This window comes from Anolis sagrei, chromosome 4 (assembly GCF_037176765.1).
Source record: "Anolis sagrei isolate rAnoSag1 chromosome 4, rAnoSag1.mat, whole genome shotgun sequence".
Taxonomy (NCBI): Eukaryota; Metazoa; Chordata; class Lepidosauria; order Squamata; family Dactyloidae; genus Anolis; species Anolis sagrei.
In genome coordinates, this window is record NC_090024.1 from 165,179,144 (window position 1) to 165,204,911 (window position 25,768).

General features: G+C 36.8%; 1 protein-coding gene across 18 annotated transcripts in view; it reads right to left on the bottom strand.

Moving 5' to 3' along the window:
- Positions 1 to 362: 362 nt before the first annotated feature.
- SGIP1 (SH3GL interacting endocytic adaptor 1) overlaps positions 363 to 25,768 on the bottom strand; it is a 137,686-nt gene continuing 112,280 nt past the window's right edge. For all 18 annotated transcript variants that reach the window (XM_060773696.2, XM_060773694.2, XM_060773692.2 and 15 more), the window contains 7 exons: positions 19,173 to 19,284; positions 14,693 to 14,848; positions 11,923 to 12,055; positions 11,486 to 11,688; positions 9,886 to 9,950; positions 9,408 to 9,572; positions 363 to 8,913 (listed from right to left, as the gene is read on the bottom strand). In XM_060773696.2, the coding sequence (XP_060629679.1) occupies positions 8,891 to 8,913; positions 9,408 to 9,572; positions 9,886 to 9,950; positions 11,486 to 11,688; positions 11,923 to 12,055; positions 14,693 to 14,848; positions 19,173 to 19,284 (857 nt within the window). In that variant the 3' untranslated portion in view covers positions 363 to 8,890. The remainder of the gene's footprint in view (positions 8,914 to 9,407; positions 9,573 to 9,885; positions 9,951 to 11,485; positions 11,689 to 11,922; positions 12,056 to 14,692; positions 14,849 to 19,172; positions 19,285 to 25,768) is intronic.

Below are 25,768 nucleotides of genomic sequence, written 5' to 3' on the forward strand. Positions count from 1 at the left end.
GGTATCTATTTTTATTTTGAATTTTACCAGTAGCTGCTGCATTTCCCTCCTTCAGCTTATACTCGAGTCAATAGGTTTCTCAGTTTTTTTGTGGTGAAATTAGGTGCCTCGGCTTATATTCGTGTTGGCTTATACTTGAGTATATACAGTATATGCAGTCCCTAGCACGTAAAACAGAATATAATACCAGTTCCTAGGGAAGAGGAGCAAAAGCATATTGTTTTTCCTACACCTTGATTATGATCTTCCCGTAGCCGTCTTGCTTGGTGACTGAAGGCATGTTCTCCTAGACTAGTTGTTGGTCTATTCAGCATGGCTGTTGTTCGCTTTTCACGAAAAAAGGCACCCCAAACATACACTAATCTTTTTAGCTTTCTCATTTATTTTCAAGTGGGAAAAGAATCACCTTTTGAGTTACAACATATTATTTCATTTTGTTCTTATGTATAGAATTCAATAAATTTTGTTCTGAAACGGGGACCCTATTTCTTCTATACGTATGATAAATAATTGCATATTCCGGATTCTGTGAAATGGATGATTAGGGAAAACTCATGAGGAAAGACATTTATAAAAACCATTATTTACAAAAAAATAGACATTTGTATTCTAATCTATAAGGAAACAAACATTGAAAATATGTGTTTTATGATTATCTTCAACAAGTCAATACAACACATTCATATTACCAGTGGTCAGATACAAAGCTTTGCTGCACTGTTTCTGATGCAACAAACCTTGTACAATAGTTCACAATTCTCTGATCCCATCAGGTTAGCAGCAAAGCTTTCATCACAGACTAAGCAGTAAACAGGGCCACCTAAACTAGGATAGTATATTTTGTTTCACACTTAGCCTGAGAAGTCCAGACTTTTAAAACTTAAATGTTTAAAAATATACATGTGTATTTTAAGTCCACAAATATCTATAAACAGTTTATACACAAGGTTTTTCTTTTAAAATATAAAATGATATAGTTCGATATCTGATAAAACACCAGGGAATCTAATTCAGGTCTCAGATTTCCTTTAGAGATGACGTCACAGCTAAAAATCATAAAGACCCAAGACCTGCAATGCTTATACAGATGCTTAACTGCATGCAAGTAAATAGTGCCTTTGAAAACGTGTGTACAACAGTTTGGCAGGATTGCAGTTCAGCATTTCAGTTTGTCTGAGCCTATAAACAAAAGAGGTGCACACCCACAAGCAATAATCAGCCATAAAACATATTATCTTTTTGAAAATCCATCCATCAGCATGACTGGTGTACTTAGGTGTCCCATTGAGAATTGATTTGGAAGAGCTGTAGGCCTCATTTATGGAAGGTAATCATTCAAAACCTAATGCCAATTTGAAATAGTCGTGTATGGACATTCAACATTCTTGATGTCACTGAAAGTCAGGTTCCAGTTTTGCTCATACTGCTTGGCCTGTAGTGAAATCCTGCTTGTGTAAACCTTTCAACACCATCGGTATAGTAACGTATGAGAACAGAATTAAAGAGTCCAAAAGCAGGAACATTGTTGCCCCCCCCCCAAAAGATCCAATGAGACCAGTTGCTCTTTCTTATTGTGAACAGTAGAGTCTCACTTATCCAACCTTCGCTCATCCAATGTTCTGTATTGTCCAACATAGTTTGCCTCCCACCCAGAATAATGCACAAGGTGGGAGGAAAGAAAGTAGCCTTGTCTGTTTTGGTGCTAAATTCATAAATACAGTAATTACTACATAATGTTACTGTGTGCTGAACTGCTTTTTCTGTGGATTTGTTGTAAAACATGATGTTTTGGGACTTAATTTGTAAAATCATAACGTAATTTGACGTTTAATCGGCTTTTCCTTAATCCTTCCTTATTATCAAACATTTTTGCTTATCCAACGTTCTGCCAGCCTGTTTATGTTGGATAAGCAAGACTCTACTGTATTTCTAACCATATGACATGGCAAAAGCAGGCTAGTTAAAGATGTCTGGTGTCACTAGAAATGATCTTTACATGAATTTGCAAGAAAATAAATGTATGATACTGCGTTTCAGAATAATTATAGATTTTGGTTATCATGGTAAACTTTCCAAATAAAAAATTAACAAGAATAAATTGGTCAAAGGATATATATATTTAAAAATAACAGGTACAGCTACATTTCTGCATAATTGAGATGTCAAATATTTAACTATATTGTTCTGTTTACTTAAAAAAACGTTCTAATTTTAAATTTTCCCAGAGTTGTCTATTTATGTAGATCTCTAATGTAACTTTTAATAAAGTTGTCTACAGAAATTCTTGGTTTTCCTATTAGGCTATTGTAAAGGTAGAAAATTGAAGAACAGGAACTAGATGACAGGGAATCTGTCACCACACTCACTTAAATCTTTAAGTGAAAGAATTACTTCAATTTCCTTGTCAGGTTGTGTAAAAATATTGATCCCTCTCACCAAGATTCAGCCGTTTTGAAATATTATTCATATAAAAATGTAGTAATTCTTGTTCATGTAATTCTGATAGAAGAATCTCAGAAAGAATTGCCAACACAATTCAAGAGGGACATTTCTCTGTTTGCTGTTTGTTCAAAATTGGTTGAATAGGATCCCAAGAAGCCTGTTAGATACATGCAAGAGTTGGTGAGTATACACCAGGGTTTGTTTGGGATTGTTCATTTGGTTGTTTCCAGCAGAAGGCTCTTTGTGCTATATTGGAGGCCACCTATGACAGGTTTCTGGTAGATGAGAAGTGTTTCTGAAAGGATTACTCAGAAATAGTAGTCATTTACATTGGTGCCATTGCCATCAACATTTGGTGTTCATTTATTCAGATGCATATATATGAACAATAAAACTAAGTTATTGCCCACTTGAAGGGCTAGATCAGTGGTTCTCAACCTGTGGGTCCCCAGATGTTTTGGTCTTCAACTCCCAGATATCCTAACAACTGGTAAACTGGCTGGGCTTTCTGGGAGTTGTAGGCCAAAACACCTGGGGACCCACAGGTTGAGAACCACTGGGCTAGACAGTTTCAGGTCTCTTTTTCCTTATTGTATATAAAGGAAATACAATCAATTTTATATAGAGGTATATACGTATGATAGTCTACCTCTTGTGTGTTGATATGCCCAATTAACTAGCTGTCTGAAGGCGGATCTATACTGCCCTATAACCCAGGATCTAATCCCAGATTATCTGGCAGTGTAGACTCATATAATCCAGTTCAAAGGAGATAATTTGGGATCAGATCTTGGGATATAGGGTGATGTAGATCCAGCCTCAGAATGTTTGTCTTTATGTTGAGTTCTCCAAATGTTTAAAAGTATGTTAGATTCAAAAGAAGGGAAATGAATTGGTTTACATTTTTGAAAAGTTCTCAGAGATATCTCATTTCTTTATCCATAAAGGAAACTTCAGTGAAGCTAAATAGATTTTGCTCATGAAGTTATCAAATTGTTGTTTTTTTTAAAATCTCATTTTCCCTACTATGTATGTGTCTAGTTTAATTTATTTGGAAAATGACCTACAAATAAAACTCTGAGCAGACAAGAGTCTAGCCCCAAACATATTTTGCAGCTTCATTCTCTTTGATAAGATGGACACCTTGCTTTGACTTAATTCTAATAAGATAACTGTTCCACTCTGGTAAATTAAATAATCCAGAACACAAAACAAGTGAAATGGGTGGTACCTAGTTTCATGAAAGCACAACTAAAACATTAAGATTGACATAAATATAATTTTAAGAGCCACTATACCAAGGCTTCTGACAAAAACAGAGTACAGGAGTCAGTCTCAGGGACATGTACTCCCCAGAGGTGTACAACATTTCATGTGTTACAATATACATGTGTGCTGATATACTTCATGTAGAGGATGTTGTCCACACAAAAGATTAGATGGATAGTGTCTATGTGTTACATGTAAATAGGGATCTACACATGGATTATCACACCACATTTGACATTCCACATGCAGAGGTGGAAGGCATAAACACAAGAGTCTCATGTCCCATTATGTATAACCTACATACCAAAACCCAAATACCAAGTGAAAACCAACACTTGCTTTTTTTGAAGGGCGGGGGGTGATGCCTATAGGAACTATTAAAAGTAATAACTATTTCCTCCATCAAATGTTCAGATGTACTGTAAAGGGTAATTCATGCCTCTTGCAACAATTTTTAAAGGTTTGCCATGTACTTCCAAATAAAGGGATTGCTTTTAAAAATAATATGAGAATTGGAAATAAACATTTTAGTAGCCATGAAAACCATGTTCTTGTGTAGTATAGTTGACATGGGCATTATTGTATGGCACAGTGCTAATAGAAGTGAACAGAAATTTTGGTCAGTTTGATTCTTAAAATGAAAAGGCTAAATACAAATACGGTGGGTGTATTACTAATAAGAATGAAGAATGAATAATTATGAATTGTATAATGAAAACAATACCTTGATTACATTTTTTAATTGTGTATTCAAGCTATTCTGCTATGTCTAAAGACATGAGGAACAAGCCCACTAAAATTTAGGTGGTTAACTAAATTTTAAAAGAACTGTTATCCTGGGTTAAGAAAGAATTAAAAAAAAGGTTTTATATTCTCACTTTAGAAAACCTGCAGCCTGAAATTATGCATACTGGTCTTTACAAAGAAGTAAATCCCACAGACTTTATTGGGTTTATTTCTGCGTAAAACCGATTGTATTATTTACTCCTTTAATAATTACTGTTTCCCTTCTAGAGACCTTGCATGAAAGATAGAAAGGTGTTTCCAGTTTAACGCCCTTCTTGAAGGCTATGCATTGTGTTTGATTTTATTCGTATATTCTGAAAGAAAGGACGATCCTGAGTATATTTTACAGGTGTATTTCCCCATTGAAACACTTGCTACCTTGGTTTATATATTCTTTTATCATATAGTCTCTCTCTACGCATAATACAAAGGCAGTTGTATATATTTTAATTATTTTTATCTTCAGTTCTTCTGAACTGGGTAAAAAAAATCCCCTGAATCATGACTGACATTTTCTTCTGCGTTTGCACAGTCAACAAACATATGTATTTTTATTCTATTTCTAGAATATGGATCTATCAATAGTCCATAAAAAGTAAAGCCTGAGCATATTGAATGTTATGGCTACATGCCATGAAACAAGAATACCTGTATTTCATCACATAATAGTCACCACCGCAGAATAGTTGCACCCCCTTTTTTGGTATTATTGTTTGCCTTGCATAATAGTTGCAGAGCCATTTGAGGCTGATTTTTCCTTCCTTCCTTTCTTCTTTCTCTGAAGTCAAGGAAATTTAAAAAGTATAAAATGGAGGTATCTGAAGCTCCAAAGCAAGAAGGTTAACCCCCCCCCCCCCTGAAATGGAGGTTTCTGGAACTCGGATTTGTCCCCCCTTTCTGCAATGAACCGAGTTCCAGATTTTGTAAATTGTCTTGCTTTGGAAGAAGGAAGGAGAAGTTGAGCTCCAGAGACCTTTACTTTATAATTTTTAAACTGCCTGGCCTTCAGAGAAAGAAGGAAAGAAGAATCAGTCCCAAGGGCTCTGCAGCTTTAAAAAAACAGACAGAACAGAGGCTGTTTGTTTGAGACTGGAGCCTCCTCTTCCTCCTCCTTTGGAGGTAAGGCCTTTTATTTAAAAAACAAAACAAAAACCCAACAGAAACCAGAGAATCTAAGGCAGATTTTTCCCCATGTGAAATAGTTGCACCCCCACCCAATTTTAGAATTTTTTTTTAAAGGGTGGGGGTGTGTGACTATTGTATAATGAAATTTGGTAATCAAATTTGTATATCAGGTTCTTTTATCAGCTACAACTTGGCAAATAAATTGATTTTTGAATTTTTACTCAATAGACATGGATCTAGTTATAAAAATCAGTTGTAAGTGAACAAGATACCCAAGTAACAGGGATAGATTTGTAAGGTTGCCAATTGCTGATGTTTTGTACATTGTGGTAAACAACTGCAGGCTAGTACTGAATGAAGAGTTTTAAGGCAACTTGTTCACAAAAACATGGGTGCTCCTATTTTAATTAAACCTTATAAAGTGCAACTTGGAGAAATGCCCAAAATAAGTTTCTTCTGTGTAGGAATTAGTTGCCATCTGACATGTTGAGAATCTGTACATAATCTCTAAATAGAACTAGGTTAGTTAGTTGCAAGTTGATGTCATGCATAGACTATTTTGAACATTGTTCCTTCCAGCTCCTTGTCTATTTAGAGTTTAAATATTTTTCAGGCTCTTTTAATTTGTTTTTATAAATAATTTGGTTTATAAATAATTTTGTTGACATCAATTATGGCAAGAGCTTTCAATTCCAATTGGTGTTCAAAACTTGCATGTATATTTTTGAAAGGATCCCCAGCTATAAGAGCATACATTAAAACCTCTTTATCCATGGTCGTGTCCCCTCCCCCTCCCCCCATGGTTTCGGTTACCCGTAGTCACTGCTACTGGAAGTGTTTGTGGGCTTCTCACAGTCCTCCAGTGTTGTACTACTGCTTCTTTGCGCTGAAAGTTGGCTTCTTGCCTTCTGCTTATTGTACAAACATGAGCTGGCATGAGTAAAGTTGGGAATGAATTGGTTCTCCTGTGGATAGGGGGACCTCTCCCAGCCACAAGAAGCAAAAATATAAGTTTCAGATACCTTCAATTTCAGATGGGGTGGGCACGGGAACTTATCTTCTGTGGATAAGGGGGTCTTACTGTATTTCATAGGAAAATGTGGCCAGATAAGAACTTTGGAATTTTCTTTAGATTGCCGACCTTACAATTTCTCACCCAGCATGGCCACAAGAAGATTCTGAGTTCTGCGGTGTTTTGACCAAAGCAAAAACTTGCTTTCTCTCACTCCCCACAATGTCATGATTTCTCCAGATCCCAGCAGCAGGCCAGTTTTACTTTTATGCAGAAAGATCAGACACCTAATATGATGTCTTGTAGGAATGACAGTCTAAACATGAACTTTCTCCTATCCCAACCAACAGAGCACTAGTAAAACCCACACGGATCAGCCAATTAGTGCTACAGGGGAGAAAACATGCAAAAAGCCAGATCAGCTAAAGAAAAAGGATTGCTTTTCTAACATTCATATAAAAATAATAATTAATATTATTATTAATCCTTTCATGCTGTATGTAAAAAAATCAACATGTCCTCCTTTGGGATATATGCTTCCCATATTTGTTTCTAAAGAGATCTATTGATGGTCTGATTTCAAGAAAGCCTCTGATTGTGTCTGCTTGTTTTAATGCAGACGTAGCTGTTCCTTGAGTACAGCTATTTTTTCCATGCAATGAAACAGTTGGATGCCAACCTATTTAGATCTCAGTTTGCAAAAATACTAGTTGTGTGCACAGAATAAAGCCGTACGGGCACCAGTCTATCAGTTTCATCACCTTCTGTAAACTCAGCAATGCCCTCTCATAACCCCCATTAGCTTCGACTGGCATTTCGACTGCAAACTTAACAGCCAAATGAGCAAATGCCACAGAAAAAGCCTTGGCAGGGGAAGTTCCATAAAGATTTTAGTAGTGTGGAGGAATCTGACAACCGATCAGAAACTTTAGGCTTGTTTATGTTTCAAGAAAACAGAACAAACTAGAAGTGCTTATAGTAGAGATGAAAATCCAGTGCTATTGCTGATTATGGTATGCATGCAAACTCTTCCTTCTTAACTTATAAGTGCAGATTAAAAAAAGAGAGAGAGGAAAATATGTTATTTTAAAGCTCATCCTGCCCACACTAAATATAGAATCTGACTTAAAAGGATGGAAGAACATACTCAAAGCAAGGAATTTGTATTGCCAATGTTACTGTAAGAAAATTAGCACGCACGCCTACAAAACTATACTGTTGCTAAAATATGACAGCAGTATTTCTTGCTATAGCCGCAAAGAAAGGTGTTAGTCAAAGTTGTCACTTTATATTTTAAAACTGTTATTCTGAGAATGATCTGTGAAACTGTGCAACTTCTAGTGAAAATAACTGAAACTGCTTTGCTGCCAAACTTAGCTTTCAGTAAGTTTGAACTGAAATTTCACAATGCAGTAGTTTCCATGGGATTGGGTTCTTTATTTCCACATCTGCATCGCAGAAAAGTAATGAAACCGGAAAGAAAACTATTCCAGCATGTCCTTCATCTCATCTGGATTTCCTAATAATTATCTGGAATTTAAAAAACCCAAAACACTTGTTCTGATTGATTGATATTCTCAAAAGGAAAATACGAAGAAGTGTATAAAGTGAAAAATAAAATTATATTTTATCATTTGGGGAAATAACTTATGGGGACATCAACATTTGCAGAAATGTTCTGGAGTCAAATAAACTTAATATTTAAAGATAGACTTGTTTGTTCATATAACTATTTATATGACAAATACGAAGGAGGAAATAAAGAAAATCAAATGATTTTTCAGGGTTACTATTTCACTTTCTTTTTGAGGCACCCCCTTCCTCACAGCTATTAGCATCATATTCAAATTGTATATATTGACAAAATGTTATCTACCTTTGAAAGCATTGTGCCATTCAATAGTACTACTATTAAATTTATATACCACAGTTTAAATTACATCCATTTCATGAATGGTAAAATCCTAAAACTCAGGTGTCTAACTGCCAAAATACAGCCTTACTGGAATGAATACAATTTACAAATACAATAATTACAATTTAAAACATTAACAATATTACACCTAGAAGTAAATACTGTAGGACTGGTCAACATGGTAATTTTTGAGGGAGAAACGCTGAAAGTTGCTGACACTTCCAACAGAAATGTCCCGAGTACAGGATTTAGTTAGATTTTCCTCAAACCGCATATAAAACCTGTCCACTCCCAGCAGTCCTCAGCCACATGGATTTTCCATATACTCGCATAAACTTCTTTTAGTTATCTGCCAGGTATTTCCCTGCAGGGTAAAGGATAAAAACTGTGTTAAAATAAAAATAAAAATTGTAAAAGTCAGTTAAGATCAGCTTCTTAATTACGCACACTTAACCAGTATATTTAACTAAAAGCTGTATTGCATCCCAATGGACAGAACAGATCCCTGCTGCATGCAGTAGCTGCTGCTTGGTAAATCAAGATTCAAAGGACCTACATTTTCTCCACAGTAGCAATAGATATATTTGCTCTGTATCTCCAACTGCCAGTGGATAGAGTAATATAGAGTTACCATTCTTACCTGATACATATACACAATCCATATAGATATGGATTGTGAATATGTATCAGGTAAGAATGATAACTCTGTATTACTCTATCCACTGGCAGTTGGAGATGCAGAGCAAATAACACTGAAAACCATGCTGTTCAAATCAAAGTTGCCCAACTGATGTTCTAACCATTTTACTGATGCAGTGTCTCATTAATAAGGGGAAAAAGAAGTGGGGATGTTCTTACCTGCTGCAAATCTCTTTTTAATAAGTGAAAAACGATACCCAGCCCCGACAAGTTCGATATCACAACTTGACAGAGTGCTCCCTTCGCTGGTGAATTGCACAACCAGGGGGGCAGGTTTGCTTGGTCCTTCGGATAGTTGAAATCGGGCCAGCAAAGAGCCCACACCTTGAGAAAGAAAATGCAGCAGACACCATGAGGAAGGCTTGCAGTGGAATACCAGCATAAGTTTTCATCTTGTAATCATTAGGCCATGATCACCCCTTCTTCTCCTAAAATCTATGCTCGTGCTGTTAAATGCCTCTGTCTACTCCACTCAAAGAAGGAGAAGCTGATATATGTGAAGGCTAAGAGAGATAAAGGAGCACTGACACGAAACTGAACAAATGTGCTAATTCCAGAATATATAAACAATTTAAGACTACCATTGCTCAGGGAGTCTGAAAAGAATGCATTTTCAGGGTAAATGTGTTGTTATTACCTCCATTTTCTGATTTTTGTGAAATATCAGGAATTCTCCATAATATCCTTTGTTGTTCAGCATTCCTAAAAAAAGATAATATTGTTCATATAAAAACTAAGAATACTGAAGAATCCTTATCAAGATATTGGAAGAATGGGAAACGTAAGAAGTTTATGTAGTGTTCCACAGTCAATGCAAGTGTTATTTCTACTCCAATTTTAATCTTCCCTTGCCAACACTAAAGTAAGTGTGGTGGGAACAGTGGAAAATCTGGATTGAGTAATATCTAATGTGGGATTTCAATGGACAATTGGTCTGTGATATACATAGCATCATTCTATTTCACATAGTTATGGCAATGCAAGCATCTCCCCCACCTATTTGCTAGCATTTCTTCTACATATTTGTAGATTGAAAAAACTGGGGTAACTGCCAAACCACATGCAGCAGTGGTAAAGTAAAGGTAAAGATTTCCCCTTGACATTAAGTCTAATCGAGTCTGGGGGTGTGGTGCTCATCTCAATTTCTAAGCCGAAGAGCCAGCATTGTCCGTAGATACTGCCTAGGTCATGTGGCCAACATGACTGCACAGAGCGCCATTACCTTCCAGCTGAAGTGGTACCTACTGATTTACTCACATTTGCATGTTTTCAAACTGTTAGGTTGGCAGAAGCTGGGGCTAATAAAGAGAGCTCACCCCGTTGTGCAGATTCAAACCGCCAGTCAGTAAACTCTGCAGCTTAGTGGTTTAACCCACTGTGCTACCGTGGCCCCTACAGTAGCAGGAGTACATCTACATTTTTAACAATATCTCAAATTGATTACAAAGTGGGAAAGAACTACACAATAAAGAGGAAATGGTAGACAATTTTTCCTTCCCACCTCTCTTATTTCTGATGCCTGCCTCTCAGTGTCATTGCTCTACCACTGGGGCTTTAATATCAGAAGAATCTGGCAGGGAGAAACATGCCTGCAGCCCCCACCAATTGTGAACATCATTTGCACTTTAAAGCAGAGTGAAAAGACAGATTTATATATTAATTAAATGACTTATTTAAAGAGATGTGCCTGCAGTTGTTATATCCATTTTGGAATTGAGGGTATCTTGTTTCTTATTACTATTAAATATCAGACATTCCAATATCAGTCTTTCATCCTTGAAAGAGTTCCTCTGCAACCATCAAGATAAAAATGCTATGGTACTGGAAGTCTTGGTATGTTAACTGAAATGAAGGTACCATCACTTTTAGTGAAATTTCAGTGACTGTGCATTTATTAATGTTTTAAATTTGATTTTTTTGAAAGTTACATATAAAATAGATATTGTAGAATGGAGGAACTTGTGGCTCTCTATATATTAATGGACTTAATTTCCATCAGGAGTCGTACCATACAGCTTTAACCACACAGGAGCTTTTTCACCACCATCTAGGGGGCTACAGGTTCCCCAGCCCTTGTGTTGCTCAGACAGAACTGTGCCAAACATTTAATGAACAAATGATTCAACAGCTGTGACTAATTTTCATAGTCCAAAAGGCTGGCTCAGCTTCTGTCAGGAAGACTTATGCACTGGTGGAAATAAATCAAGGATGGATCTCGGACTAGCTCTAGTTCATACCAAATTGCAGGTGGAAGCACAGCTTGCAGTTTTGTCACTCCTCCATCTATTGGAACAAGGAACTGGACATTGTTTAAAGCTACTGGGGTCGTCATTGCTTCTAAATTATATTTGTAGTCAATTCGGAGATCAGTGCTTGTAGGCTCACACCGCCAGTTCACTGCAAGGTTCAATGGAGTAGACTGAATACCTTGGGCTGAAACCTTGTAAGATGGAAAGAGAATATTTAGTATGTACAATGAGCTGCAAGGATTCTTTAAAAAAGCACTAAGTATTTTCAACACAAAAATCTTCTGAATGATGATTTAAAAAACAATACGAAAGGTAGCCTTAGGCCAATAAAACTGACTTGAAAGTTTATGATCAAACTTTGCCTGTGAACTTCACTATATATGAGCTACCTCTTTCATGAGGTCAAATATTGTAAATAGGTTTACCTGATATTTGAGCATATCCACATTATAATACGTTGCTTGTGGTTTCTGTTCTGACACTTTCTTCAAGTGAGTCATCAAGTTTGGCATGTTCACCCAGAACTCCTTTGTGTTGGCATCTGCTTGTGTGCTGTCACTACATTCATTTAGGAAGAAAAAGAAGAAACAAAGGGCTACTTTCATAAACAGAAAACATTTGCCCTTCATCATATAAGAAAAGCAGTGTTCAGTCTTGAATGTACAGTAGAGTCTCGCTTATCCAAAATAAACAGGCCAGCAGAACACTGAAAAAGCAAAAACGTTGGATAATAAGGAGGGATTAAGGAAATGCCTATTCAACATCAAATAACATTATGATTTTACAAATTAAGGACCAAAACATCATGTTTTACCACAAATCAACAGAAAAAGCAGTTCAGTACATGGCAACGTTATGTAGTAATTACTGTATTTATGAATTTAGCACCAAAACAATGCAATGTATTGATACAGTTGTGGATATGACCGGGAGGCAGACTGCATTGGATAATACAGAATGTTGGATGACTGAAGGTCGGATAAGCGAGACTCTACTGTATGTATGTATAGATCTTAGTTTGTTGCTGAACCACCGCAGGCATCCATTTGTCTTCAAGTGTCTTGTTGACCTATGGCAACCTAATAATAATAATAAAATAAATTTATTCTTATATCCCACCACCATCTCCCCAAAGGGACTCGGGGCGGCTGGCCAACGGCAAAAAGTGCCAAAAAACAAGCAAACAAACAAACAAACAAACAAACAAACAAACGTAAGAATGAAGCACAATATAAAATACAATCAAATAAAACACATACACATATGGAAACATCAACTCAGACTCAATAAAACTGAGATCATCATCCAGTGGTGGAAGCTGCTGTAAATATGGACAAGCTGTGAGCAATAGGAATAGAATAACCCAATTAATTTTATTAGACAAGGAATACTCAGAGGTGGTTTGTAATGTATAGTTTAAGTATTTTATGCTTAAAATAAATGTATTTATTTCTGTTCTTCCAATGTGTGTGTTTTTTTTAAAAAAACCAATTTAAAACAGCTTTAAAACCATGAATGCAGAACTCATGTAGGGCCAACTGTGCTTGATGGCTTCCTTTTGTCCAGTCTAGGGCTGCTTCCAGATGGAAGGCTCCTAATACTAACGATCAAAAGTTACGCTTTCCCTCCCCATATATTTTTTCCAGTTAGAAAAGAGTTGGATGTAGAGCATGGGAAGAACAGGAGAGGTACACATAGAAAAGACAACAGTGGGAATCATCTCTTTAAATTGTCATGAATGAAGCAGGGTGAACAATAAAACTCTTATAGTAGACATGTCATTCACAAAAGAAAAATTAAAACAAAGCTGTTCTAGCTCTGTGGTTTAGCTTTTTTCCTCACCTGGCCATACAGATTTTTGGACTGACCGAATTTAATAGTAATGACTACAGCTTGGAAGTATCCTGTTACAATAACCATAGATAGGTGGCCCCAGCTAGGACCCAAAACTGACATTGCACTTTGCCATTGTTGCCACATGACCTATGCACTTTGCTTACTAGCCTATCCTTTAAATTATTGTTGTACCAGTCCACCCACCCATGACAATAAATTGAATTTGTTATTGGTTGTTGGTTTTGATGCCTGTTTACATTGTTATATTGTTATTTTGTTTTATATTTTTGTTTGCATTTTAATTGTATTTCTTTTTAACTGTGTTGATCGGGCTTGGCCTCATGTAAGCTGCCCCAAGTCCTTTCGGTGACACGGAGGCGGGGTATAAAAATAAAATTACTACTACTACTACTACTACTACTATTATTATTATTATTATTATTATTTACTTACAATCAATGTATTTCCTCATTAATTAAGAAATGACATTAAATTGTAATATCTGAGGACTAATGCCTCTCACTTTGTAGTACAATCGTATTTTAGTTAATTTTAAATCTATAGAAGTGTAGTGAAGTGATAGAGAAGTAATAAAAATCAAACATTTCCAGTGTGTTGGCTCATTCTGAAGTTTGGGCTTTTTGGTGGCAATGAAGTGAACACAGACATTATACTTAAAATCTGTGTTCATAATTTTCAATTTTTAAAAATTAATTGAAAAACTGTTATAGGTTGTTGTAGGTTTTTCAGGTTGTATTGCACTGTTCTAAAAGCATTATCTCCTGACGTTTCGCATGTATCTGTGGCAAGCATCCTCACAACCTCTGAGGATGCTTGCCACAGATGTAGGTGAAATGTCTGGAGAGAGTGCTTCTAGAACAGGGCCATACAACCCAAAAGACCTACAACAACCCAGTGATTCTGGCCATGAAAGCCTTCGACAATTTCTTTTGGAGAGCATGAAAATTATTTTTTAAACCTCAACTATAATGTTAAGTAAGTGCTTTTTGGGGAATTTAAATTGTAACTAATCTGTGTAAGAAATTATTTTAGCTGTAACAAATTATTTTAAAAAGTAACTGTTTAAGCTTTGAGATTGACAGAGTTGATGTCTGACCACAAACTCAGATATGAAGACATACTACATCCTTCTGAAACTCTACCACTACTAGGCATATTGAGAAACGACTTCAAAAACAACTGGCAAACCTCACAGGTCCTCCATTAGGTATTTGTGTATATACTATAAGTAAATGTATAACTTATGAACATTTTTTCTGCAAAAGCTACATACAGTATGTTTTCCCTATACATCAATAAAAGTGTAAAATAGAGTAATATTTATAGAATGATATTTACCAGCAAAGAAGTTGGGGATTTGGCAAGACGTGTTCTAACCTGTTGTAATTTGTCACACGGAACGTTAAAACAGCCGGGCTGGGATTGTTGGCAAAATGTCTAGTAATTCCTGCAGGAAATGACAGCACCATTTCTCCAGTAACCTTGACTATGCATCTTCAGGATTGAAATAAGGGAAAACAAATAGAAACAGAACCTGCAAGTCAGTTATATACATTTTCAAGAGTCAGTTTTAGACAGCACCTGGTTTCCCTTTTGGTGCCAGAATGTCACTCAAGGTAGCAGTTAATGGAAATCTGATCGTATCAGGGCAGTTCTAATTTTGGTTCTTAGTTTCCTATACACAAGCTGCAATTAGATTAATGGATTGGTTGCCTCGATAGAGCCATGAATGCTGCAACACAGAAAGAATGAAGAACTAGAAGTAGTACTGGAGTGGGGGACACACAAATAAATAATGAATAAATAATAATATGAATTTAATCTAGGTATTTGGGCCTTTAACTTCCAGAAGCTCTTGCCTGCTTGTTCAGTGGTCAGGAATTCTAGGAACTAAAGTTTAAAACACCTGGGGGGGGGGGGTGCAATTTGAAGAAGCCTGGTCTGAAGGCTCCCATTAATGCAGCATCTGTGTATTAAAAAGAAGATTACAACAGAGGGATGATGGTTTACTCCCTCTTTCTGTAAGCTCTCAAGATTTGGGTTTCTGACACCTAGAAATTTTAATGAGCAACCAGAAAGGGAGTTGAAAAACAGGTGGCTGGAGTTTAGCCAGGACTGACAACAAACTCAAGATTTACATGGCTCCAAAAGGCTTCGTCAGATAAGAGCCAAAGGAGAGGGAAAACAAAACCAGTTTCTGGGTTTTGGGATATAAGGTTTGCTTCAAGGGAAAACCTGTTAAATCAGGCATCGTTTGGAAATCAAGTTCATGTGCCATGGAAATCCTGGTTAAGGGGTCTTGTTCCTGTGGATGCTTCTAGCCTTTTGGTGTTTACCAGCAGCCTTTGGATTGCCTTTGCATCCTGTTGATTCCTATTGGATATATACTGCCTTGGATTGCTTTTATATCTATTATGGATATTGCTTTGAGTTTTACTGCATTTTACTGACCTTTTGCTTTTTGGAACTTTCCTGTTTTCTTACAAGCATTTCTTTCTACTGGCTATTTTATTAAGCTTCAGTAAAAAAGGATTTGTTTCTTCACTCAACGTGTGGTGTGTTTTAAAGTCAGAGGGCTTTTCCTGTCCTGGAGTGCAACACTTCAGCCCTCACAATTCCTAACACTTGGTAAGATAGCTGGGATTTCTAGGAGCTGAAGGCCAAAACACCTGGAGGAGCATACTTTGAGAAACACTGGTCTAAATTCCACCCAGCTGAATGCCTCCTATCATGCTGGCACCATCTTTTTTTGCCTATGTGCCTTATATTTTACAATAAAAACAGACTATTGAATTAAAATACTAAGATAATATTGAACTAAAATACTACTGAATCTTCTACTTTATAGGATTAGAACCAAGTGAACACCAGTGGAATAGAAAACCCTGCAGATATAGCTATACTAGATCATCTATTCTGGCATCTCATAAGTAGTAATTAGCAGGGCGAAAAAAAGTCTACTCTTTGAAGAATAAGTCAATGGTACCAAATGCCAGCATGTGCCTTAACTGCCAAACTACTTCTGTAACAAAAGATTCATGACTAAATTGCTGGTGTGTAATCCAAGTCTTTAGAATTCAAATAGTCATATAGAAATAGTTCACAGTATTATTCTCTGGAACATGGAAAGCAATGTTCTGCCTATACATGCTTTAGTAATCTATAAAAGTACAAAATGTTAAAAAACAATCCACAAATTCTGAAATTACCTTAACAGTAATAGAAATATAAACATGAATTATGTCAAGTTTTATTTTATACAACCTTCTGCTAAAAAAAACATTTAGCAGAGTTTTCTTTGGCATGTTTTTAGGTGAGAGAAACATGCTACAACTTTTGACTCATTCTCTTCCTTTATCTCATGTGCATTTGCTTTCATATGTCCTGAAGTATACATGGGATTTCCAACTTTCCTGAAGTATACATGGGATTTCCAACAAAACTTTTCTCTCCCACCCAGTGTGCAGCTCACAATGCTGACAGGGAGATTCTGGGAATTATACTCCAACAAGTAACTTATCCCAGCTGTAGCTGTGTGGCACCTTGCGGAAGTATCTACCTCTCATTTGGCTTTTCCACCTTTTGTTGCTTACAACTTGGAATCTAAATGAATTTAATTAACATTGTTACCACTTAATGTACACAAGTCTCAATACTCTGAAGGCTTTATTGGGGCACCAACGTAAAATAAACAAATTAAAACTGGGACTTGTTGGTTGTGGAAACTCAAACAGGTTTTCTTCCAGAATTGAATTCATTTTGGCTGTATTCACTTTTGAGTTTGATCAGTTTCATGCCAAGTCCAGAGCTGTTATATAGATGGTCCTGGACTACATCCACTCCACTGGGGCAGCCCACATCTCAACCAAGTCACCGCTGCCATTCTCAACCAGCCATAGAGCTTCTATTAAACTCTTGGCCATCATGGGCACCTTTGCTGATGCCAAAATAAGGCACCTGCGCAACCATCAAGGAGGGGAGAATATTTCCGCCTTCTTGTTGGTCACATTAGTGCCCTAGTCTGACATCAGCAATGACATTTGTGATGGGCAGAGGTTCAGATGGGGCTCTGTGGCCAGCTAGGAGATGTGGTGGTGACACAGATACTGGGTTCATGCACTGATGAGCGCAAAGAAAAGGTAATCGTGCTGTGTTCAGTCTGGACAGCAGACTGGCCCAAATCAGACTATATCCCACTGTCCAGACTGCCCTGAAGATACTCAGTATTTTCCAGTAAACTCTGGAGTATCTCTTGAATTTTCCCAAAGCAGGACAAAGTCAGCTGAAAACAAAACAAAACAAAAAAATAACCCTACATATTTACTGATAGCTATTGTGCGTTATGGGGACAGCCAGCATTTTGTGAGTCTGGATTTTGGGGCTCATTTAGACAAGCCTTGTATGATTTTTTTTTGCAAACTTCAAACAAACATTAAACAGTGTTTATTTCAGTAATGGCTTTCTTCTCAGCACTCTCATGTGGAGTCCAGCTTGTGTGGAGAGCCAGGCCTTTCCAGCTCCTCACAATCACCACTGAAATTCTGGCTGCTTCTCTAGCCAATACTTGGTTGCTCCTCTTACTAATATGGTTTTATCTTATTTACAGTATTCCGTAGTTTTAAACTGGAATTAAAATATTTATGTTGTTTTAATCATATTCCACACTGAGATCACATGATAGGGATTGTAATGAAAGGAAGGGAGGGAGAAAGGAAGTCCTTACACTGTTACTAAGTTCTGGTGAATGCTTTTCTCTAGCTAGACACACAGTTGAACCATATTCTTTCCATTTTGTAATAATTGAGTTAGGGATGCTCTGGAGAAGTTTTTAAAAATAGAAAAACTGAATTGGTGCTTCTGCACAACTTTATCCCAGACTTGTTTTGATAGCTCTTTGGTCTTCATGATGCTGTTTGCTTAAATACACTCTCAAGTAAACTCAAGAGCCTTCCAGATATAGGTATAATTACTCTGAGATCACATGTAACTAGAACTGCAGACAGGTGGGCTTCATTCAACAACTGATATTGCTTCTGGAAGCACTGGGTTTCACTTGGGATTATCTGTTATGTCATAAAAAAATGTGTGAATACTTATTGAACCAAAAAGAACTAGTTTATTTCTGTAAACATGATATTTGTATTACAATAAAACTATTTTGTACTGAGTATTTTATATATATCAAGTGATAACAATGCCAGTCAGAATTGAGATATCATGGAAGCGTATGTTTCACATACTGATTTCAATGTACATATTTAAACAAATTGGAGAAACAAGATTTTCAGGTGGGATTCAAGAACTATCTTGAGTGGGAACTCCACTAAAAGGGTACTCCCACAATCGGAAGAAAGGATAAATCCCCACACAGCTTTCTCTGTCTTGGAAATCTACTCAGGGTTTGGAAGATCCTACAGAATGCCAAAGACTATGGCACTGGGAGAAGGAGAATTTGGCAAAAATGGTGTTGCACATTTCTCTACTGTACATTGAGCTCTTTCTATGAAGTGCAACTGGATGTAATCTTCTGAAGATACTATTCCTGGATACCCCAGGTGTTTGGAAATAATTCAAAAGATGCACAGATAAATGTTGGAAAAGTATCACCTGACCTTAGAAACTAGGTAGAACATAAATAAAATTTTCTATTTGAGAAACTATAGACATACTTATTAGCAGCAAATCAATATTTTCCTTTACTTTTCAGCTGGCAGCACTCTCTAGAGTACTCACCTCCAAAGGAGAATGATTGTATGAAAGTCAGCAGAATTTAATCACTGCATGAGGAAAAGATAGGAGCAAATAGCAGGATACCTACTTGTTAGGATCTGCTCCTTTGAAGTACGCATTAACAGTTTCAGTGAATGCCGCAGCTACAGGCAGAGTGTCTTGTGCACCCATTGTTAATGGGCTAGGTCCACGAGAAGAGCCTGCAACAATTGGACATATTCACTCTTTATGGATATAGAAGCTTTTAAATTTTTTTCCTTAAGATCAAGACCACAAATGAAAAAGTGAAGAGGTGAAAGGAGAAGTAAACCTAGTCATCACAACAATAAAGCAATATATTAGTAATTACATCAGTTCAGGTCTGAAAATACACTCACAACAACTGTAACCATTTATACAGTTTTTTTAAATCTTCTTTATTGCATATTAATTGAAGCAGAGTTTTGTTCATTTCTTAGACAGCTTTTGCTCTACATCAAGTGCTTTCCTTTACATGCAATGCTAATGACAATCTAGAACAGTGGTTCTTACCCTGTGTGTCCCCAGGTGTTTTGACCTACAACTCCCAGATATCTCAGCAAGTTTACCAGCTGTTAGGATTTCTGGGAGTTGAAGGCCAAAACATCTGTGGACCCACAGTTTGAGAACCACTGATCTAGAACCTAGCTAGATTTTTGGAGCGTTTTAATTTAACATTTTTAAAGAAAATGAAACAAAATAAACTAGAACATGATACAATCTACTGAAGTCTACCTGGAAAGCAGAATATTCAAAGTTAATTTCCTCAAAAAACACTGAGGTAGTGGGTCATAATCATGAAGTCATAAATGAAATAAATTTGTTCATCTTCAGGGTGCTACAAGACTCCTTCCTTGCAGGACACATCTATATTGTGTCTTGAGCACTGTCTTTTCAGTGCTGCAATACATATATGTATAGTCCAGCAGAGAACTAGAATAATGTGAACTTTTTAGTGTTGTATGTATTAAGAGTCTGGGAGACCAAAGTTTTAAACCCTTTGGATGATCTTGAATGAATCATGCTCTTCTGAGCTTGGAAGAAGGCAAGAAAATCTTGTCATAGTTCATCATAAGTCAGAGTTGATTTGCAGATACGTAACAACATTACCATTGAGCAGGTAATACCCAAGAGACAATGTATTAGTAAAAGGGAAAACATACTCCAAATGTCTTCAAATGACTACTAGAGACCCAAAGAATCACACTTGATCATGTGAACTATACTGTGTTTGTTAATGAATAAGAAGTCAGAATTTTATCAACGTTAAGTTTAGTTTCTCAACCTGTCTTTCTGAGCTGGGCTCTGACTTTCATTATCTATTTACAGCTACATCTACTTCATAGATACAAATATGAAAGTTCAAGTGAGGAAGAAAGGACAATACAGTAGAGTCTCGCTTATACAACATAAACGGGCCAGCAGAACATTGGATAAGTGAAAATATTGGATAATAAGGAGGGATTAAGGAAAAGCCCATGAATCGTCAAATTACGTTATGATTTTACAAATTTAGCACCAAAACATCATGTTTTACAACAAATCAGCAGAAGAAGCAGTTCAATAAATGATAACATTATGTAGTAATTACTATATTTACGAATTTATCACCAAAATATTGCAATGTATTGAAACAGCTGTGGATCCGGGTGAGAGGCAGACCGTGTTGGATAATACAGAACGTTGGATGAGCAAAAATAAGCGAGACTCTACTGTACCATAAAGCGAGCTGATTGTAAATTCTGGGTCTTGAGTACTTACCAATTACACCTCCTTAGGTAATTACATAAAACACACAAGTCCTCAAAGAGACCTTCTCAAAGTCCAAATTGCTTTTTTTCATTGCTTTACATTTACTTCTTTATCAGGGCTGAATTAGATATGATGGGTCACGTGATCCACAAGTCGGCCCTGGTTACATATAAAGTCAGGCTTGTCTATGCTTCTATATATGACAAGATGTTGGGGGGGGGGGGGAGGTGTGCAAAAGCATCTTGCTAAAGTCCACCGCTTGAAGCAATTGTCTCCCACATCTGCTCCAACTAGAAATAAACCAGTCTGGGTTTTTTTTAAAGCAATGAAGTGCAAAAAAGGTGAAAGATTGTTTATCTCCATCACAGGCCCCTTTTTGTGAAAGAGTATGAAAAACCCTCCTATTTATACCTTTGGGGGCAGAACATACACTTGTCAATAAAGCACACAAGTCTTTATGTAACTATATCCCATTGTGGCCTATAATGTTTGGTGGGGTTTTTAGATAAGTAAATTACGTTCCCTTTGAATAGTGGTAGAAATCTTTTTTACTCACAATGCCTTGTGCATTCACCAATTTTTGGAAAAACTGTTACTCAGTGGAAAAATATAACAGATGAGCAAAGTAATTCATTTGCATTTAAAAAAACAATTGCATTATATGCTTTTGAGAAAAAAGCCACAGAGAGATCATTATGGATACCTACATACATTTTAACTCGAAAAGCATACACTGACATAAAGGACAAAGTGGGGGATCATAGCCAGGGGCAAAATATATTTTTTACTTAAAGTACACACTATTTCTGCTGAGTCTCAGGGCATTTGAAGATGTAAATAGAAAGTGACATTGTGCTTTAAATTAAACCTAGTTAAAGAAGATACGGTGTTTTTTCCAGGTCTGGCCTAAAGTAACAGTCTCTGTGTGGAAAGAACAAGGGTAATGGAGGAATGATAAATGCTGTATGTTTTGCAAAAGTCTGACCAAAAAAATCCAGTAGATATTTGCTTTATTCAGCAGCTGTTTTATATTGCAGAGAAAATGGGCAAACTGTGAATACCTACTAGGATAGAACTGATATGTGTCTGTCACGCTCTGGAGCCTAGAACGCCACACTATTCAATTTCTGGCAACTCTGGACCTCTGAAGACCACAACATGACAATTTGGCTATCTGAATCTTCAGTGCCTCCAAAGACTACATTTATACGCTGCTGAATTCCCACCCTTGGGATAAAGCCTTGTTGTTCACTGGTCACTGGAATGCTCTACTTCTTGTTATATCTAATGTTACTAGGAGCTGCAGCGGCACAATGGGTTAAACTCTTGTGCTGCTGTGCAGCTGACCTGTAGGTTGGCTGAACTGCTGACCTGTAGGTTGGCTGAACTGCTGACCTAAAGGTTGGCAGTTTGAATCTGCGAGATGGGGTGAACTTCTGTCTGTCAGCTCCAGCTCTTGCCAACCTAGCAATTCGAAAACATGCAAATGTGATTAGATAAATAGGTACTGCTTCAGTGAGAAAAGGCAAAAGAAACACTCCAAGCTATCTTGCCAGCCATACAAACAGGAGGTGACAATGCAGGCTCCTGGCTTGGAAACCAAGGAAAGCACCTCCTCAGAGCCAGAGATGAACACCACCTCCAGAAGCTGGAAATGAAAGGAGAAGCCTCTGTCTTTGTTTGTATTAGAGTGTCTCATTGTATTTGATTGTGAAAAGGCATTTAATGTTTGCCTATGTATGTCAATGCTGTAATCTGCTCTGAGTTCCCTAAGGGAGAAGGGCAGAATATAAATAAAGTGTATTATTATTAATACTAGCAAGAATCCCAAGCCTCCGCCTTTTATCATTGAAATGCTCCTTTAAAACAAGTAACTAAGTATAATTGTTTGTTTTTGAGAAATGTTGGAAAATAAAAGTTATTTCTTCTAAATTTGCTCATTGACTGGTACCGTCCCTTTCTCAGGCCTTGGAATTGTAAAAGCAAATTTCCAAACTTCATGAAGGTTAAGATAAACACTTCCGAGTGAGATTCATTTAATGCAGTGCTCATCTGAAAAATGACAGTCAGCCAATTTGTCTATGTTGAAGTACAAACACTTTCTTGAGGAAGCAACCTGCATAAACAATTGGGATTTTGTTTTTCTTTTAAAAAATGGGGAAATGCTCTTATCCTTCTGAGTAGAAATCATGAATAACAGACGATGCAAAAATCCATTATGTAAATCAGACTACGGACTACAGTCTATGCCACTCTTTTCATCAAAGCACACTAGAAGTATGCCTCAAGGGGAAAGCTAAGCTTTCCAGAACTGAGGGAATCAGACCAAACTTACATCCAAAGTGTTTTTAAAGAGACTAAATAAGCACGCCTTTCTATTAAACAAGCATAAGTATCACCAAATAAATATTTCTTCCTTGGGTTGCTGTGGGTTTTCTGGGTTGTATGGTCATGTTCTAGAAGCATTCTCTCCTGGTGTTCCACCTACAACTATGGCAGGCATCCTCAGAGGTTGAAAGGTATGAGGACCTCTCAACCTCTGAGGATGCCTGCCATAGATGTGGGTAAAACGTCAGGAGAGAATGCCTCTGGAACATGGCCATACAGCCTGGAAAACTCACAGCAACCCAGTGATTCTGGCCATGAATGCCTTCAACAACACATTTCTTCCTTGGTTAACAACAATTAAAGTGTTAATATGATATTAAAAATTAACAAAACATTAAAAAAAATAAAAGCAGAGAAAGAGGAATCAGATAAAACCATAAACGTTTGGTAAAAACCTCAAGAAATTTAGAGTGATTAAATTGAGAACAGGCTATCTGATGAAAGGCATTATCAGTGCTCTAGATTGAGATATTAGCGCTGGATTTTTAACATATTAAAAAGTGAATATATGAAATTAAGATCTAACTTCTTATTTCCATGTTTAGGAAAGTGTGAAGCCCAAGAAACATGAGGTGGGGATGGAAACATTTGAGGCTGATTCCAACTATTCAGAGTGGTCCAAAGTCGGGCCAGAATGTGGACTATCCTTTTACTCTGTTTAATGTGTGGCAAGGCCACATTAAGGTAGCTTTCCCCATGTTAGCCTGGATCAGTTCCATTGAGTGTTTAGCTGCTATAGGACTGATCCGGCCCTATACTGACCTAAGTGGTAAATGTAGATGTGCCCAAGGACAGTATGTTTGTGGAAGAGAAAAACTTTGATGGTGATGAATGAAAACGAGATTCTTCATTTGCATTCTGCTAAAGTTTTCAGGTTTAAATGCATATAGTATAAATGTAAACCTCAGCTTATATAAAATGTTCCCTTTTCAGTTTAAACATATATACACATAAACGCTTTTTAGTGTAAATATAACACAATATCATTTTTTTCCACCACTAATCTCCCCTCACCATGTAAAAAAGGTCACAAAAAGGGTTTCCATTTTGACTGATTATGCCAACGCGGTCTTCTCAAATATAGTTCGATAGATCAATATTTACTTTCTTATTTTTTTTATTATAAATCATGTATCCGGTACCAACTTTCTTCTAACCAGTTCCACCTGCAATTATCCTTTTCGAGTGCTTTGGACCATAAAGTCAATCTATTTAGCACTATATAGAAAAGCAAAATAATAATTTTGGGTAATGGTTCCCACCTCTCAGAGAATTCTATAATCTTGCAGTCACAAGGAACAACTTGAATTCACAGTTGAAAAGATCCAATATGATATCACAAAAAGAGACGATCTGATGGGTGTGTGTAGGAAGTTAATCTTCATGTTTCAAAATACAAGGCTGAGTAAAAGAAAAATAAGTTGCAACACCTAAATAAATAAATACACAATCCCAGTAACAGTATTGACTTGACCAATTTCCTCTACAATGCTTGGAAGTTCAAGCAAATCAGTGTTTGCAAGGAAGGGTCAAATGCAACTAACCATGAGGAAAAATGAAGAATCAGTCCATTTCTGTTTTCTTCCTTTTCTATGGTTAAAGATTGATCTACCTACTAAGGAATCTGGTATATAGTCCTACTGAAATTGTACTAGTTCAGAATTTGCTCTTATGATGAAACCTTCTTGTCAATGAAAATCAGTACAGTATATCAGTCTGGTTGCAACCGTATATTTTAGCATATTAGGGAAGTATGGCCCTAATAACCTTTCCATATCAAGATCTTTTTTCTCCACAATTGTGATGATGACAACCAAGAAAATATGAAGGAAGTATGTGATGGCTCTGTAGTGAATCAATGATGTGGTAACTTCTTCCAACTTCTAGTTGGTGAGTTGACTAGTAGACTACTAGCATACTTTTACAAAAGGTTAATGGAGATGACCTCTACACAGCATATTTCTTATGTGCAATTGCTCCTTTTTTCCAAATTATTTGTAATGAATTCAGCCACTTAGAGTTTGCAATAGTGTGCAAGAGACTGGTACATCAATTGGCACCCTCACACACACATTGAGACTATGCTTGCATCCTAAAACTAAGGCCCCTTCCACATAGCTGAATAAAATCCCACATCATCTGCTTTGAACTGGGATATATGGCAGTGTGAACTAAGATAACCTAGTTCAAAGCAGATATTGCAGGACTTTCTGCCTTGATATTCTGGGTTATAGGACTGTATAGAAGGGTCCTTTATCTTAATGGAAATTATGTAAAAGAAGTGACTACTATGGCAACAGGCTGTGGATGCTTGTATGCCAGGGATTAGAAGGCATTGTGCGTTACTCACAGGTACATTAAGTGAAAACTATAGGGAAAAATAATGGATGAGCATGTTGAGAAGCTGTAAAATAAGACCAGTTACTTAGTACTGGGGTATTACTAAGAGTCTGGTGCAGTTTTATACGATGCTACTGAGATATATAGTAAGATACTCTGAAGGTTGAGGTGAGTACCATCTCAGCA